We start from the raw sequence: 14,085 nt of genomic DNA on the forward strand, positions 1-14,085 counted from the left end.
ATGACTTGCCAAGCATTTTCTTCATCTGACACCTTTGTGCCCTTGAATTCTGACTCTTCTCCCTCTCTGCCTCTGATAATGCATCACAGCGCCGCAGAGTGCCTGCCGGTTTCTAACCATGCCACCAATGTTGTGTCTACAGGTACTTTTTAAAAATAATCTTGCTCTTAGTATCTCATTTGTAATGCTTTTGGATGATACGTGTTCATTGAGTTCTGCAATACTGAAAGTGTTTGGTATCAATGCTATGTGTGATTGGGACTACATTTGAGTAGAAGCATTTTCACAAAACTTTGCATGATGAGTAAATCAGGAAAACCCCAACTGTTTGTGGTTTAGCTAAATTTGTAGCTTTAAGTTTGTTACAGGATTAAGATGAAGTATGCTACCAATGCATTAGCTTAGAACAGGCTCAAAAGCTGTCACTGTTGTTACGACTATACAGTCTTCAATAAAAAGTGTCATGTAAATTAATTGAAAGTTTATTTATTATGTAACCACAATTTAAAATAATATAAATTACTTTAAATAGGAGTTGTATTTAGAACAGGTCAGGTCTAAATACCATTTAGGGGAAAGTTTTTGGGGAAGTTTGGGGACCATTTGGGGAAGTTTTCAAGAAAGAAAAACACTGCTTTACAAAGCATATTGCATACTGAATCAAGACTAAGATTTACATGGGATGTTCAAAATTGGTGGCAGAGGTCTCATCAATATTTTTGAATTTTGTGTGTTTGTGTATATAATCCAATTAATTGTATTTAAATACTAGGACTATGTAATCATTGAACTCTCTGAGAGAGAGGCAGAGAAAGAAAGAGAGTTTTCTTGCAGCCTTAAACCTCCAGAAGTGGGATTCTGGAATACAGGAATTGTTGATGGAAAGCTTTCAGGAACAGAAAAAGAAATAGTTTTATTTGAAATTACATTAAGGTAAGAATTTTATTTGGAGTCTTAACAAGAAACTAGCCTTCTCCTGAAATGCATTGGTAATAAAACATCTTAGTAGTAAGGACAAGCATGTAAGTAATGAAAACTGAGCATTGGTGATCGATAACAGGATCTTATACATTAAGCAGGAGACTCAAAATATCCTAATATGGCTGTTGGTTAACAGTGGTAGTAGGCAATAGGAAAATTTAAATTTTGTATGAGGCCAAATTTATGTATCTGTATCATAGTAGTATTTTCTAGATTCATCTGATTCGTAATAAAAAGTATATGGTGACAGCCAGCCAAAAGCATTTGCTTATTTGCTTCAGCTTTGGGTTTTGATATTTTGTAGTTACCACCCAAGGACAAATGCCACTGTAGTCAGTGAGAATTTTGTTCGCAGGATCACATCTAGCAGGTGATGCTGTGAGAATGGAAGCAGTGACAGAGGGTGCTAACTATAATGAGCAAAGGTTTACAAATTTCATACATAGATTCAGAAATTGTAATGAACAATGCCATTCTGGTGAAAGCATCTAAGGAGAATTTGTGCACAAAGTAGACGTGAAAGAATTTTTAATAATGACTTATGTAAAATGTAAAAATTTTTTAAAGTGCATGCAACAATTCTGCATCACAAAATAAAAGTGAATATACTTCTGTTCAAATACTATACCATGTCATACAGCTGATGTTCTGCAGTATCCTTGACAATTTGATTGTTATTTAATTTAAATAGTATCATCCTCACTATTTAATTTAAAATCCTTACTAGCAAGTTGAAAATGCTATTTTTATGCATAAAAATTATAGTCCATGGATTATGAAAGAATAAAAAAAACCCCACCAGTAAACGCTTAGATCTTACCTCAACAGAAAAGTTGCATTGCTCTAAATGCATTAGTATTATTAATGAAATCTTTGTTTTGGGTGCATTTATACTAGTATAAGCATGCCTATTTAAGTAGGTTTTATATCTGTATAAGTGTATCTAAACAGGACATTTTACTGTTATGATTACAGTTGTAAAAAAGATTCTAATCTCTAATTAATTATATTGTTTTGAACAACTGGAATGTGTGCTCTAATGTGCAGTTTCACATATCTGAATGCTCATGAACATGAATTTTTAACATTATACTTTATAGTAGTTGTTAGAGGGGACAGTATATGCATTTCAGTGCCTACTTATGCATGAGAAACAGTCATATCTCTCATTTTGCATTCAGTAAAAAATTGACTGATTCTTCAGGCACTGGCAATTACTGAGCATGGATCTAAAACATCCCTGTGAAAACGCTAGAGATAAATTAATTGTGTGTTTGTTGGTGCTGATCATAGAAAATGTTGATTTAGGCCTAACTTTTTAGAAGAGCCTAGACTCTATCATTCTGTTTCCCTACCACCCTGCCAAAGCACTCTAAAATGTTTTTGGTGGCTTGGCACTTAAGAAAATGCGACTTCTGGATGCCTCAAAGCAAATGTCCCAAACTGCTGCTTTTGGAAACCCAGGTCTTAGGCATGCATAAAATATTGCCTTCCTTAATGTGGGGTTTGCACGGCAGTGAAGCCAATCAATTTTCTGGGAACATAGAGCAAATTTTTATGTAAGATTAAATGAAATGGTGTGTGGAAGTTGGGTGGGGAGAGGAACTGCTCTCCTCCTGGAGAATTCAATGCTTCCCTTGCTCAGCAGTGTATGTAAACTGGGTTATGCCCATAGATTATACTACAAATAATGCATCGAGACCACAGCTTGACAATTTCTGGTCTTGGCTCAGAGGGTATCTCACTATTTATACTGGCAGTTTTGTCTGGTGTCACCTGTCCAAGTGTCTGGACTTCCAGCAGCGTTAACCTGACAGTTATGGCCCAGAGTTAAACGCTTACTGAATGCACACAAAAACTACATACAAGGATGCTGTCTGTCTCTGAACTTAAAGGCTGTGTCTTGAATCCTCACACATTTTCTTACCAGTCCCGTCTGTTTTGTCTTTGATCCAAACTCCTACATGCTCCCATATCCGCTTTGCCATGACAACTCTGGGAAACGCTTCGGCAGGCCTTCATTACTCTGTGCCTTCCTGTCATTATGGAAATCAACCATCTACCTATGGGGTGATGGCAGGTAAGAGACATACGCTCAACTGTGCGAGCTATTAGCATGTTGATTTGGGTCAGTTTTCCTTTAGAGGGACCGATTCAAGACAGTTGCTTAAAGAAGACAGAACTGGGGTTAAGGCACTAGAAAAGGGGTTAGGAAATTAGGGGTCAGGGCCCAGAGTTTCCCCAAACCTCTGCATCTCTTTGGAAATCACTCTGTATCTTATTTCTCTTTACAAGACTGGGACAGTGCTGCTCTTTTTGCTTACCTATGTCAACTGCCCCTGGTGATCACCACTTTTTGAGGGACCAGGAGTGATGTACCCAATATACCTGTATATTACCAGTACCTGGGGTGATGGAGCCCTGACTGGAGCTATAAAATAAAATGGTGACATGGTGGAAGGGTAGGCAGATCATACAGATGATCGTGGATTTTTACACTTGTGAATGTATGCTAGCATCCTGCTCAGTTTTCCATGTCCCAGGCTGAGTAAGAAAGAGGAATTGTTACTCTATGCAAGTTCAGGTAGCAGTCAATGAGATAATGCCAGGAACCAAATTAATACAACCCCCAGGAAATTATCATGACTCAGAGATAATCCAAAATCAAACTCAGGATTTTATTTCACTTAAGAATGAAGGAAATATTAGAGTAAGTCAGCACAGATGAATACATCTGTATAGGGACTTTTTAGGGACAGAGTGTAGACTTCCTTCACGGCGTGCAAATGTCCAAATGCTCCTATTTCATTGTGCATCTATGTGTCTGTAGCAACCTTTCCTGGCATTGTTCACATCACCAGGAAAAGTTAATAGGTATTAAATGAAAAGTATTGCTCAGAAGTTCATTTTGTTTCATTCCAAAATAAATACATATTAATTTTTCTCCTTTTTTTACCCCTACTTTTTTTTTTAGGCATCAAGCCTGCAACTCCAGAGATGCTATCAGCAAGTCTCTCCCAGAGTCGCATCTTACAGACATGCAGCATGCCACATCCCAATGTGGTAAACGGTGTCAGCACCTTGCAAAGCAAGTCCTTCTCTTTTTTAGTCTTTTCCTTTATTCTTTGAGAAAATCTTTTTTTTGTTGTTATTCTGTATGAATATACATAAAATATTCCTATGGGGTTAGAACCTCCAATGCTGGTGAGAGCAATCGGGGCAGTGAAGACAAGAAAAGTAAATGGAGAAAGGTGTGGGAGGTTAATGAAGTTCTGAGTTCTGCCACAAAGTTTTATGTAATTTAGAAAACTGGGAAGATTGTTCTAAGAACCTGGAATTTACTGGCTGCTCCAGATACACTGAAGAGTGTTAATATTTCTACAATGATTCCCGCTCCCCCCCATTCAGGTCAGAGACTCTTTAGCTCTATGTACAGTATCTAACAAAAAACCAGCTTTCACTCGTAACTGAATTTCCTTGTTAAGTCTGATATTTGTGAACAAAAGGTAGTATGAGATAGTTTTGGTTTGTCCTTCAGCAATTTCTTTTTAAGCCAGAATGATCACTCTGAATGTGTTCTGGGTTTTGGTTTTTTTCCTTTGAGCTCTTACCTGTGTACTTTCCTCAGACAAATTTTATGCTGAAGCTAAACCAAGATATTATCTTGTCTGAGCATCAAATGGTATTTACATGGAAATATACTTTGTACCAGAAAATAGAGACTGGCACATTTTATGTGGCTCAAAATGACATACATCCATCAATCTTGTTGTGCCACTTAATTCCAGCTGAGACATTGGATTGTTATTTGTTTAAGTTTGGACCATTTACCATCTTATTTAAGTGCACCACAGTTTGCTAAGAAATAGGATGGCTGTGGCCTGTGAAAGTGGCTGTTGGTCATTTTTCATGTATTGGGATGAGAGAGACCATATCTCCTAGGAGATTCTCACTCTTGGATACTTTTCCATATGTTATATAATAAATATTACAGACATGGATTATGAGATGATGAAGGCACGTTTTCATTGTGTAGCAGTAGAGAATGACTATACTGAGTTTTCTTCTTGGTGTTGCTCAGGTAGCCTGACCCCTTGCCTTTACAAATTCCCGGAGCATGCCCTGAGCGCCAGCTCCTGTGCCCTTGGCCACGGCTTCACACCCATGCACCAGTCCCTCCTCACGGACGATCCCACTGCCGCAGACTTCAAGCAGGAGTTCCGCAGAAAAAGCAAGTCTGTCGAAGAGCCCGTTGACATGGACTCCCCTGAAATCAGGGAACTGGAGAAATTTGCTAACGAATTTAAGCTGCGGAGAATTAAGCTGGGTATGTGCTTCATGACTGGGAACAAAAGGCTGAAAAATTCCTGTGAAAGACCAATTATTTCTGAATGTTTTATGATCTAGCCTCTGCAGTTGTCTAATCATAACTCTAATCCTGCCTTGCACTGCCAAACTTTCTCCATTCCTAGAAGACTTGTGCGGACTTAATGAACTTCAGCTTTTTGCAACTTAGTACACAGAAAATTACTTTAAACTTTCCTGCCCTTAAATTATTTGTCTTAAGTGCAGAGAAAAATATTGCTTTTCATTAAAGCACATTCAGTAACAGGTACGTTATTTTGCACAGCTCCAAATTTTCTGCAACTTAGGGCGGCACATGCTCTAACTTCTCATACCCATCCTCTTCCCCACAAAGTGCTTCATCTGACGGTGCAATGTCATTTCAGTATACAAGATGGGTGACATCCATGGCAAATCTTTCATACTAGTAGGAAGCTTCTCTTCCTGGTTTATTTTCTTGTGCCAAGACACAGGTACAGCAGCAACTGATATTTTTGTTGCTGTCTGATAACTATTGAGGCTGATGCGAGATGGATTGCATTAGAGGGTCTCCAGTGAGGTGCTTGTCTTTCACTGGACAATCATAGCTGAGGACAAAAGTAGACTGAGCCCTGTCTTTCTCACCTGTAGGGGATAGAGGTACATTGCAAAGTAAAAGCCTGTCTCACCCTTGTTTGAACTGTACTGAAAAAAAATAACATCCAGTGCTGCAGTTTCAGCCCACTTTATGAATATTGGGTACTCCGAATGAAGAGTTGCAATTTTGACATTATCACTTATAACATTACATTGTATCATTACAGAATAGGGCATCCTTCTAGCTTTATAAATGTAAAAAAATTACAAGGTTATTACAGGTATCTCTGCATTACCTTAACAGCTAGAAAGCTAGTGTGTTCCATTTGCAGTGTAAAAATAAGGACTGAAACAAAAATTTAGGGTTTAAAATAGTTTTGCAACTTGGTCAGTTTTGCTGTATATTATGTATTTAATGTCAGTCACAGCAATGGAAATGTCTGCTAGGTCCCACGCTGTTAATCACTGTAATTATTACTTCACTTTCATCCTGAATTTGAGGGAACAAAACTTCCTCTGATGCAAACAAATGAGACAGAGCCTGTAAGACTGGGCTTAATGCTCTGATGGGAAAAATGCAATTTGCACAGGAAAACTAATCTGAGGTTAGGCTTTACAAGGGAAGACAGAGTTCATATGGGCTGTGTGTCTGAGACTGAGACACACAGAGTTAGTGCAATCAAAATGGAGGTAAAAAGCTGCCTCGTGAGACATTCAGCATCTAAAGAGATCCTGCCTGTTCTGATGCAAAGACAGAAAGCAAGGATGATGAGCCAGACCCGTGAACATGGCAGATACACATTCAGATCACTGAACGGGGAGCTGCTGTTACGAAGTCAGTGTCTGCATGGAAACTGCAACATTTCTCTGATCGCTTCAACTTAGTTGTTGTAACAAATAACAGGACACCAGCGGTGCTGCCAGGGATTAGCTTATTGCCATTGCACCATCTATAGAAAGAAAGATATGGGGTGTCTGGATCCTTGGGATGTCTAAAATCCCTAATCTTGGAGTTTAAAACTCCACTAAATCAGGGTAAAACTCCACTGAAACCAACAGGAGACTGAACATGTCTCTGAGGCGAGCTCAGAGTCAGCCACAAAGACATCTGCAGAAAGCCCATCCTGAAGACACTGCAGGCACACACTGTTCATAAGAGTCAGCAGTGAAAGGCTAAGTGTCTCAAGGAAAGTAACCCTTTCTAGAAAGCTCCAAAGTGACTTTTTTATCTTTGTTTTTGACAGGTTATACACAAACCAACGTTGGAGAAGCACTGGCTGCTGTGCATGGCTCAGAATTCAGCCAAACTACTATTTGCCGGTTTGAAAACTTGCAGCTGAGTTTCAAGAACGCATGCAAACTGAAATCAATACTGTCCAAGTGGCTGGAGGAAGCAGAACAAGTAGGAGGTAGAGAATTGAAATCCTCTAAATATTGATTTGCATTTAAACCAGAATCCTATATATATGTTGAAGGACTAATACACATCTTCCATAGACTAAAGTTTTTGGTTTACCAGCTTTAAATACTAAGGTGTGCTTATATTAAATTTTGGTTATCGTTTTTGGGTGAGCAAGGAGGGGCAAACTGAAATGCATGGAGGGTACAGAATAGCAGAAACTTCACTTGGCCTACTGGAAGTAATTTCTTTCAGTCCCAACCCAGCAAACTAGCTCCAGTCCTGTAGCGTAAGTCAGATCCATTATTAGGATCTGCAGGACAGCCCATTTAGCAGTGTACAGGGGTTCTTCACTAGCAAAGGATTCTTCCTTCCAACCTCTGGCATATGAGATATGGCCATGGAGGAAAGGATCTGTGTTCAGCTGAGGCAGTGGTCTTTAAACCCTGAAGAAGAATAGCATGGCATAGAGGTTTTTGATGTGACATTTTGCTACTAGTGGATTCCCTTCCTTTTGCCCAGTTACTTTCCAGTTGCAGGAAGAGTCATGGGGTTCACTGGGTGAAGTCTACTTTAGAACAGGTTGGCTGGTTTAAAGGAAATGGGTTGCCTTAAAGAACAGCCTTTTCAGCTGGATGAATTGCAATGCTGGGAAGCAGTATGCCTGGAGGTGACATTGAAAACCAGGACTTCCACTGTGCAGCACTCACCTAGCATAGGAAGAAAGACAAGATGATCTTAATGCTACTTTTTGGATTTGCTGTTGCATTCATCATTGGGAAATGTTGTTAAACAGCTGCTTCTGCCACACACTTCAGTTTCCTTTGAACAAAAGGCGGAAAGCTTACTTCCCCTGTAACTGCACTAGAAACCGGAGGCTTACCTAATGTGGCCAGCACATTGCAAGAATCGCTTGTGAGGGGGTTGTGGTGGGTAGCAGCTGCTGACTGCCTGAGCAGAGTTACAGGCTTGAGCTGCAGGGTAAGATCGTGCATGCAGGCAGCGTCCTCTGAGAAGTGAGGGGGCAGTTGTCCATCACAAAGTGGGGTGGAAGAGGCAGATGAATAAATGGGGTTGGGAGCCAAGGCTGTATTTCTGAAGAAAGAGGGTGAGGTAGCCAAGGGGTATGGAAATGGACTCCATCTCCCTAGACTGCACGCTGCAGGGTAGGAGGAACAAGGTATGTCAAAGGAGGGGGCTGAAGTACAGCTCAGCAGGTACATAGGCACAGAGCCAGTGCTGTTTGCAGCTTTATTGGTGGCACACCATTTCTGCTTATAAGCATTTACAGGTGGAGGTAGAACAACGACCAACCATCCTAAAGAAAGAAGTGCTCCTATGTGGGGTGCTGCTCTTATTCAGCGGCATTAGCTGTTAGCTTTCTTCTGTCTTCAAAGAAAGGCACTTTTTTTCTGGAGATGATTCTGCTGCTTTTCCATTCTCTGTGGAAGGTAACTGCTGGGTTTTGTTTTGTTTTTAATACAGCTTTATACAATGAAAAAGTTGGAGTGAATGAGCGGAAGAGAAAGCGCAGAACCACCATAAGGTAATAAATATTTAGGGTGTTATATGTTAGAAACCACTTTGGCTAAGATGCTTCTTTTTGTTGGGTTCAAAATCAAAATGTTATTTTCTATTAATGAATCTCTATAGCTAGCATTTAAAAATATTTCACTATTTTGAAACGTTCCAGTGGAAAATAACAGCATAATTTTCCAAAACCCCAGTTTACCTCAAATATAATCTTTTTCCCAATTAAAGACTTTTTTCAACATATGACAACACACTTTAATACGAAAAAAAGAATTATTCCAATTCTGCCCAAATTTTATGGTATCTATATAGTGAATAAGGTATCAGAGCATTCTCATTTTCATTTTGGGAGGTTCTACGTTATACCAAAATAAATTACATTATTCTGCCAGAGAACTGAGGTCTGGGAAGTTTGAGGGCAAATTTTTACACGTAATACTACATCCCTGTCCCTATCCTCTGTCACTGGCTTCTTTGGAGTTCCCAGAGAAACACTTTAATAAGCTGAAGGGAAAAAACAGGGAGTTGTTCTGGGAACCTCCTTCTCCTGTTTCTCACATCTCAGGTGGCCAACATCTACCATCTATCTAGCCTCAACTCCCCATGGAAATCAAGTAGGCTGGTAAATCATATTACAAAAAAACAAATAGCAAATAGGCAAAATGAGAACATGGGGTATTTCCTTCTTCTTTAGATATCCCAGACTCTGATAACCTCTGGTGAAGAAGAATTCACTCAAGGGGGCCTCCAAGGAGCTGTAATATTCTTCCACAGGAAGGGAATTTGTCTGACTCCCGGCACACCCCTGGTGCTGTCAGGCCCTACCTGTTACAGTAAATTGCCTGTTCTTTGAACAGGGAACCTTCCCGGTGTGCAGTGCCACCTGCCAGAGATGTAAGCTGCTTTATAGTCCCACAGCCACAACATGTACCTTCTCCTCTCACATTCAACTTGAGACTTGTTTTTTGAGTTATATTGCCTTTAATATAAGGAATAAAATGAGGATGTTATTTCTCTCTGACTTTTTAAATAAGTATTCCTCTGAGGGGATGCTTCTCAATTAGGAGTGAAGGGGGGATGGGAGATGCTTCATAGCTCATTTGCTAATCACGGCACCTCAAAAGTGATGAAGCTTTACTCTTGGGAGGCCAGTTTCTCCTCTCAGCTTCTCTACGAGCCATTAAGGCCTTGAGCAGCCATGCCAAGACCTTGCCCAGTTTATGTATTATGGCCTGCGTGAGAGCTGTGAGTTGAGAGCATCTCTGTCCTAGGTGTTTTCTCCTGGCTAGAGGAGCCCGCTGAAGTCTGCTCATCTAACATTGTGGGTTTTGGTGTTGTTTTTTAACAACTATTGAGGAAATCAGTCCTCATATTAAGCATTTTTTAATTATTCCTGCTTTTACATCTAACTCCACTGCACTGGGAGTATCAAATATGGCAGGTTGTCAAGGGCACAGAAAATTGAGGTGAAGTTCAGGACAAAATCTCATGATTTTGATGAGTTGTTGATGAATATGAATTGTTCCTTTGAAGGCATATAGGACCTCAGTTTGAAGACCTCAAACTAATCAGGACTTTATCCAAACTGCAGCCTTACTCGTAGCAATTCTTAATGGATGTTTGAAGGCAAACTAGAGGTAAAACAAAAGTCCCACTAACCAAATTAGGTTACTCATACCCTGAGCAAAAACTACTTAATTTGAATTTGTGGAAGCTATTTTATTTTCTGCTTTGATTAAAAAGCCTAAGAAACTGTTAGTCGAAACTAGTGAGGGTTTTATACTTCTGTGTGTGCAGAACATCATGCTATTAATTAGGGAGTTCTCATAATGTTACTAAATACTGCAAAATAGACCTATAAATGAAAGACCAACAACGTATTACAGATGAATTAATGAAATAAGTAGAACTCCAGCAGATACTTTGTATATTTCTGTAACAGAAATACCTGCACCTCATTTCCAGAATAATGCATGAAGTGCCCTCTTGTGTCCAAAGAAATTACAGCTACTGGTGAAGCCAGTTTTGGATGCATCCTGTTGGCACACAGAAGCATGTTGCAGATACTCTTTGTTTCCTGAGAATATGTAATACAAACGTTAAGGAAATTCTATCTGACAATAAGAAAAGATAGGAGTCTTAACTTATTTTGTTTATTGAACCACTCAACTTTGGTCATTACTGATTGTGAGGAATAGACTAAGGCAGACTTTTAGAAAATGTGATGATTGCTGTAATCTCTGTGATTTCTAGAAATACTAGTGCCCTCTCCATAACAAAATGAAATGCAGAACTTGAAACAACATACATTTCCCCAGTTGTAACTGATGGAGCTCTTCCCCTTTGTAAGCCCAAATGATGTGACACAACCAGGTAACCCCACCGATGTGCATTTGCTTAACCCTCACGACACTGCTGTAACTGGGGCAGAATGGGTGGTCAGGCTTGTTCCAATTCCTGTGATCCTGTTCACATCTAGCTAGTAGCTGTATCTCCTCAAGAACACCAAGAAGTGCAAACATTTCATGATTACCACTGAAATTGCACTGAACTTGATGCTGGTTTTGCCTTTAAATTACTCCATGCTGAAATTCTGCATGATGTCATGCTGTTCATGTCAGCAAAGGAATACAGTGTACTTTAAGCTCTGGGGGTTTCCTTTGCATAGAAAAAGAGGAAACAAACCAAGTCACTATCTTCTGTGCTCTTACTTGACCCTTCTCCTGAACTAGTGGTGAAAGCCTGAATGTGCCAGAGAAGTTTTTGAAGGTGACATTTTATCCCTTTATCCAGTATTGCTGCCAAAGAAGCCCTAGAAAGACACTTTGGAGAACAAAATAAGCCTTCTTCTCAGGAAATTATGAGGATGGCTGAGGGGCTCAATCTTGAGAAAGAAGTTGTGAGAGTTTGGTTTTGCAACAGAAGACAAAGGGAAAAAAGAGTGAAGACAAGTTTACATCAGAACACCTTTAGTTCTATTATCAAGGAACATCACGAATGCCGGTAAAACTTTCCATGTATAGATGTGGATTCCTGTTTTGCTTTTTGTAAGTATTGTAAATACTATGTTGTTTTAAAAAAAAAAAAAAAAAAAAAAGAAAAATCAGTAAACCACTTGTTTCTCTTACAAGCTAGTAAGCTTCAGATGAGGTGTGTTGTGGAAGACCTGATTTTAATGTAAAAGTTTGGAAACAAATTAAATGCTACTGCATATATTTAAAGATTTGGAGGTCTCTGCTTAACTGCAAGGAACCTATTATGCATTATTCGACTAGAAATGCTTTCCAAGTTGCACAAGTAGTTGCAGGTTCCCTGTGCTGTGCCTTTCTTGCATGTGTGGTACATTTAATGATTAACGGAGAACCCCATGTAGGTACCCTAACCATCAGGAAACAAAGCCTTCATGTTGTATGCGAAGAAAGGTTACAAAGCTTGATATCAGCAGGTATAGTATTGAAAGTATTTTGCCTCTGCATGTCTATGGATGTGCTTTACCACACCCTCCACCCCCCCCCCCCCCCCCCCGCCCCGTGCTAACTAGCTAACTGCGCTAACCTTTGAGAGATTGTAAGCCATTAGGCACATGGCAGGGTCCCATCTCCAGTGGTGAACACTGAGCATCAGCAAGAAATGAGAACTTCAAAGAAGAGAAGGCTGAATAAGTGACCTTAAACAAGCAGTGGTGACACTGCAGAATATCTAGTTATGGCCAAGAATGGGATATATCCATGGGATCTTATGGGACTGCCACTAGATCTGGGAGCCAGGTAGCAGAATGGTACCTGAAGACCTGCCTTTCCAAAGAACGGCTCAAACTCAGCTACCCGCTTACAACAGCTGTACACCTCTGAGCGAATCAGGTAAATTTCTTGTGTAAGTTCAGGACAAAGCTGTTAGAAATGTGCAACAATTGTTGTCATTGTTTACAGTAGAGTAAGCTTACCAGTACAGAGGTGTCACCACTGTTTCTACTGTGTGCTCTGTCTCAGTGTACCATTTGACTGCTTTTGATGGGTGTCAGGTAGAAGTGACTTTTTTTTAATGCTTGTTATCAGAGGTAATTCTTGCTAATTTATTATATGCCTTAAAGTTTGATTTGGATAGGCTTAGCTATAAAAATTGGGATACAATTTACCTTACCTTAAGACTTTGTGACCTGTGGGGAAAAAACTAGAGAATTATCAGGGGTTTTATTACTTTGGGCTTTCTCTGCATTGTATTTTTTTCTGATTAAATCCATGTGTGGACATACTTACACCAGAGATAGTGTGTTAAGCTAAAAAAAGAAGGCCCTTGAGCTCTGAAATAAGTACCCACACAAAGCATTTATTGCACTGCACATTCCCACTCTCTTACACCCCACTAATCGAAAATAAACCCTTTTTCATCATCCTCTAGCCTAGAGAGATAACTGGGGGGGGGGGGGGGGGAACAAACAGTGCCAGAGCTCCACCTATCAGAAAGACAGGCACTGAGAAACTGAATTAATGACTGTAGTACTCACTAGGGATATATTATCCAGCCATCTCATCAGCCCTGCTCATTGTTATTAGAATAGCCCATTACCATATATGTATTTTTGACTGTTTTCCCAGGACTGAAATTGAGTAACAGGCAAGTAGTAATGGCCAGATACATGTTATTTTTCCATAAAACAGACCTGATGATTTAGAAAATGTCTCGATAATAGGCCCACAGAAAGCAAAAGGAGTTTAATGTTCGAGACCACTTAGAAGCAGTGTGTACAAGTTAAGTGCTCTCTCTCTAGTGTACGTTAAATTATCTCTGATACCTATTACAGTGACCATAGGCATATTCAGCTATGGAAATCAGGCTCCTGGATTTAAAAAAATACATTTTTATGGATGAATGCATTGCTATAACCTTGATTTAGAAGAAAACTTCAATTTAATAACTCAAAGGGGAGAAATTGTGCTAAGTACTCTCTTCAGGCTGTTCTCATCACCAGCATAGCTCACCCACTGCAGCAGACCAAGCTGTAGCCTTTATCCACCACATGTGTATCCACAGATCATGACTTTCCAAAAGGATGCAAGATAAATAGTTAGAAGATTAGCACTCAGTGAAGGTGGTGGCATGCATTTGTGTACCTTTCATGTTATGTGATCTAATGTTATGTATGTTGAAACTACTATCCGATATATATAAATTTTATTTATATTCCAAATTATTTTCTTAATTATAAAAGGCTTCCTAGAAATGCTACAAGCCTGTACTTCCCAACTCCCACA

General features: G+C 39.6%; 1 protein-coding gene across 1 annotated transcript in view; it reads left to right on the forward strand.

Annotated features, from left to right (window-relative positions):
- Positions 1–14,085, forward strand: part of POU1F1 (POU class 1 homeobox 1) — a 24,059-nt gene continuing 9,974 nt past the window's right edge. The window contains exons 1-7 of the mRNA XM_030020440.2: positions 1–142; positions 2,912–3,061; positions 3,956–4,069; positions 5,063–5,308; positions 7,146–7,310; positions 8,786–8,846; positions 11,627–11,880. Coding sequence (XP_029876300.1) covers positions 1–142; positions 2,912–3,061; positions 3,956–4,069; positions 5,063–5,308; positions 7,146–7,310; positions 8,786–8,846; positions 11,627–11,840 — 1,092 coding nt within the window. The 3' untranslated portion in view covers positions 11,841–11,880. The remainder of the gene's footprint in view (positions 143–2,911; positions 3,062–3,955; positions 4,070–5,062; positions 5,309–7,145; positions 7,311–8,785; positions 8,847–11,626; positions 11,881–14,085) is intronic.

This window comes from Aquila chrysaetos, chromosome 7 (assembly GCF_900496995.4).
Source record: "Aquila chrysaetos chrysaetos chromosome 7, bAquChr1.4, whole genome shotgun sequence".
Taxonomy (NCBI): domain Eukaryota; kingdom Metazoa; phylum Chordata; class Aves; order Accipitriformes; family Accipitridae; genus Aquila; species Aquila chrysaetos.